Genomic DNA, 4,366 nt, shown 5'->3' on the forward strand with positions numbered 1-4,366 from the left:
TACCTTGAGTGCAAAGACTATTGCCGCAAGCTCAAGGTCATGAGTAGGGTAATTCTCTTCATGAGATTTCAATTGTCGAGACGCATAAGCCACGACTTTACCGTCTTGCATCAATACTCCGCCTAAACCTTTCTTAGAAGCATCACAGAACACTTCGTAAGATCGGTCTGGGTCTGGAATCACTAGTACAGGTGCAGTGGTCAACTTCTTCTTAAGTTTCTGGAAACTCTCCTCACATTCGGAGTCCCACTCAAATGCAACCTCCTTCCGGGTAAGTCTTGTCATTGGTAATGCTAATTTAGCGAATCCCATGATAAACCTCCGGTAATAACCTGCCAAACCTAGGAAACTTCTGACTTCTGTCACACTCTTCGGTCGATCCCAATTCACCACCGCTTCTACTTTAGAAGGATCCACTGCCACGCCTCCTCCTGAGATGACGTGACCAAGGAAACTTACTTCGGATAACCAAAACTCACACTTACTGAACTTGGCATACAATTGCTTCTCTCGAAGAGTAGACAACACAATCCGCAAATGCTCGACGTGTTCTTCCGGAGAACGTGAGTACACTAAGATGTCATCAATGAAGATCACTACAAACTGATCCAGGTACGGTTGAAAAATTCGATTCATATAATCCATGAAAACCGCCGGAGCATTAGTCACACCAAAAGGCATAACTAAAAACTCGTAATGACCATACCGAGTCCTGAATGCAGTCTTAGGTATATCTGAGCTCTTAACCCGAATCTGATGATATCCTGACCTGAGATCAATCTTCGAGAACACACTGGCTCCTTTCAACTGATCCAGGAGGTCATCAATCCGCGGTAAGGGGTATTTGTTCTTTATAGTGACCTTATTCAGCTGACGATAGTCGATGCACAAACGCATACTCCCATCCTTCTTTTTCACCAATAGAACAGGAGCCCCCCATGGAGAAACACTGGGCCGAATAAAATGCTTAGCTAGAAGTTCTTCCAGCTGGCTCTTCAGTTCTCTGAGTTCAATAGGAGACATCCGATATGGAGTGATAGAAACTGGGGCAGTGCCAGGAATAAGATCAATTGAGAATTCCGCTTCCCTTTCCGGAGGAAGAGAAGTGATATCCTCAGGAAAGACATCAGGATATTCGCACACTACAGGTATTTCCGACAATACCACCCTCACGGAGGGTTCTTCGGAAAGAATCAAAAGAAAAGATCTTTCTTGTGAAAAGAGATAATTGACCGCGCTGATCGTACCTTCAATCAACTTGGTAATGGCATCGTCGGAGGATGTTTCTTTAGCAGGAATGAATATGGCTTTTTCCTTGCAACCAATATACACCGAATTAGGAGACAACCAATCCATTCCAAGAATGACATCGAGTCTCTTAAGAGGTAAGCAAATTAGATCAATCGGAAAGTCACGACCATTAAAAGATACTGAACAATCCTTACAAATCAGTCGAGCTTCCACTGTATCGTCCGTGGTTGAAGAAATGACCATAGGGTCGGGTAAGGGAGTAACCTCCAAACCAAGTCGGTAAGCACACTCGGTAGAGATAAAAGAATGCGTAGCTCCGCAATCAACTAACACACACAAGGGTTGATTGTTTACATAACAAGTACCTGCGATGAGATTGTTGTTCCCTTTGGCCTTTCTTGCATCCAAGGTATAGACGCGACCTGTGGTCTTCTCCTGAGTTTTCTTCTTCTTGGGACAATACGTAGATGTGTGACCTTGCTCGCCACACTCATAACAAGTCACTGAAGTGAGCTTGCAATCCCCAGGGTGTCTTCTTTTACACTTGTCACAATAAGGGTGTCGATTGGATTGGTCACCATAGCCTTGCTTCTTCTTTGATGGAGAGTTACGGGGCTTTAGGTGCTGAGTAGATCTTCCTTGGTCTCTAAAGTTAACCCTGTTTTGATTCCTTTCTTCTTGAACTCTCTTCAAGCTGTTTTCGGCAACGTAGCACTGCCTCAAACATTCAGCATACGTGGTGAACTCCCTCTGGGACACACTATGAGCAATATCGGCCCTCAAACCCATCAAGAATTGATCAATCTTCCATAGCTCGTCAGGAGCATAAACAGCCTGTCGTGAGTAATCAGCCATATCTTCAAACTTTTCAGCATACTCGGAAACAGACAAATTGCCTTGCTTGAAATTCTGGAATTCTCTTTCTCTTTGGGTCCGAACACTGTTAGGGAAATACTTCTCTAGAAATGCCGCCTTGAAATGATGCCAGTCCTTAGGGATCTCCTGGGTAGTGAAATAGGTAGACGCAGTATTCCACCACCTAAGAGCTGGTCCTTTCATCTTCTGAGTAGCGAAGATCACCTTCTCTTCTTCGTTACACTGGATTGCCTGGAATATCCTCTCCATACTAGCCAACCAGTCATGAGCTATTACTGGGTCTAAGCCACCTGCAAACTCTGGGGGATCCATTCTGAAGAAAGCACGAAAATCTGGCCCTGCTGGAGCTTGGGGAACAGGAACCGGAGCAGGAGGTTGTTGTCCCTGCATACCCTGCATCATCTGCATCATCATCTGATTCTGCTGTTGCATCTGTTGCATTATCTGCTGCCAAGGTACGCCTGCATTCCCAGCTGCTTGCTCGGATTCCACATTCCTAGTTCTTGGCCTTCCGGGACCTCTGCGCTGCTCAGCCATCTCCCTGTCTGTCCTACACACGGAATTAAGTTGATCAGGCTCAATGCCATAGGTAAGACACACAGAATCATGCCGGCTATACACATATGAGGCAGAATTGTGCTGCATTATGATGTGTCTTTAGCAAAGCCGAGAATCGACCAGCTCTGATACCAACTGTAACACCCTACACATATTTGTCTAGAATAATATGCATAAAGTATTATATATGGTTCATAAAGACAATAATTACATAATGTCGCAGCGGAAAGATAGTAATAAAAACATCACAAGCACGAGGTACAAGAGCCGAATGTATCATGGCCAAAATGATAATACATCCAAAATAGTACAATATCCAATAAAGTACTACAAGAGCATAAAATGCGAACAAAAGATAATATCTAGCATCAACGCCAAAGGGCTAATCCGCCTTGCCTTTGCCACGATCTTGCCTTGAGCCACCTGAAAAAGATAGAATTGGAATGGGATGAGATTACTAAATCTCAGTGAGCCCGCCTATCCTATTAGTCCACTCGGATCTAAAGGGTACATGCAAAACAAACGAATCCGCCATGGATTCGGGTAATCCTCACATCCGGTACAAGTACGGAGCAACCAAATGACTTATCCACCATTGGACTCATCACATACAAACACACAAATCTAACACAAACAAGTATGCAAAACCCGTATCCTTATACGAGGAATCAAGAAGCGCGTTAATGCCTCGACTAGGTTATAGAACACACCCTCGATGAGTTACACCCACGTCTAATGTCAAGAGACTTGTACAAGCACACTGCAAGAATGGTTGAATGGGTTCGCACAAGCCTAATTGGCCGCGAGATGACCTCAGCCGAAAGGGCGTCATTGTCCCAACAGCCACCTTTACGCACGTGTGTTGACATCAAGTACAACACGCCATCTTAACACGTGAGCCCATCGGGCGAAAGCCTAGTGTGTAGTCTACTTGACCCCACTAGAGGTGAGTTACCGATTATGTGTTAACCTACGTGGTTACATAACCCCACCATACCGAGCACGCAAGTGTGTTAACACCAAGTGGGAAAGCCTCCAGACCCTCACAAGCACACTGCAACGGTAGCTCAGGTGTGAGCCCAAGATCGCACGATCGGGGCTGTCCCATTGATCACAAAGCCCGGGACGACTCATTGATCACAAGGCCCGAGTCATAAAATCAACCTAGCCCCTGGCCCGCTTCGATTCATGCATACACACGCATAACAAGCGTAAAGTCACACAAAGCAATTCAATCCGAATGTTTAACCGAAACATCGGACACCACACACATTGTATCATCTTATCATCATAATATTCATGTCTAATCTCAAATGAATAAACAAAATTGTTGGGTAGCGTATCTACGTTACGTATAATATCCATTCATGAGTAGCCAAACGGAAACAAGGTAAAAAGGTGCTACAAAATACTACTCATCAGACGTACATATGCGTACTAATAATTAAGGAGGGGTCCGATTACGATTAGAATCAGAAACTGCCCTCAGGGGAAGGAAAAATAAAGTTCTGCCCAGCACTGGCCGCTTAGCGGCCCGTAAGCGGGCTTTCCAGTGGCGAACCACAATTGTTTTCCCGCTTAGCGGCCTCACGTCCGCTTAGCGGGCTCGCGATATTTATTTTTTTCTCACAACAGCATCCTCCGCTTAGCGGGAAGACTGGGCCCGCTCAGCGGAACCGCG

General features: G+C 45.2%; 1 protein-coding gene across 1 annotated transcript; it reads right to left on the minus strand.

The window, feature by feature from the left end:
* Window positions 1-1,066: 1,066 nt before the first annotated feature.
* LOC131627621 (uncharacterized) lies at window positions 1,067-2,568 on the minus strand. Its single transcript, XM_058898461.1, has 4 exons — window positions 2,332-2,568; window positions 2,083-2,253; window positions 1,248-2,001; window positions 1,067-1,113 (listed from the first exon to the last, which is right to left on the minus strand). Exons 1-4 carry the CDS (start codon window positions 2,566-2,568, stop codon window positions 1,067-1,069), a joined length of 1,209 nt encoding a protein of 402 aa, XP_058754444.1.
* Between the last annotated feature and the right edge of the window lie 1,798 nt (window positions 2,569-4,366).

The sequence above is a fragment of the Vicia villosa genome, unplaced genomic scaffold, assembly GCF_029867415.1.
Source record: "Vicia villosa cultivar HV-30 ecotype Madison, WI unplaced genomic scaffold, Vvil1.0 ctg.000374F_1_1, whole genome shotgun sequence".
NCBI lineage: Eukaryota > Viridiplantae > Streptophyta > Magnoliopsida > Fabales > Fabaceae > Vicia > Vicia villosa.

What these genes read in the sequence shown, in the direction of transcription:
- LOC131627621 (XM_058898461.1), bottom strand. Translation starts at nt 2,568, where the DNA reads ATGCAACAGATGCAACAGCAGAATCAGATGATGATGCAGATGATGCAG. An exon ending in CTGATTACTCACGACAGGCT is followed by an intron (nt 2,002 to 2,082) that starts GTTTATGCTCCT and finishes AGTGTGTCCCAG; the next exon opens with AGGGAGTTCACCACGTATGC. An exon ending in CATTACCAAGTTGATTGAAG is followed by an intron (nt 1,114 to 1,247) that starts GTACGATCAGCG and finishes GTCTTTCCTGAG; the next exon opens with GATATCACTTCTCTTCCTCC.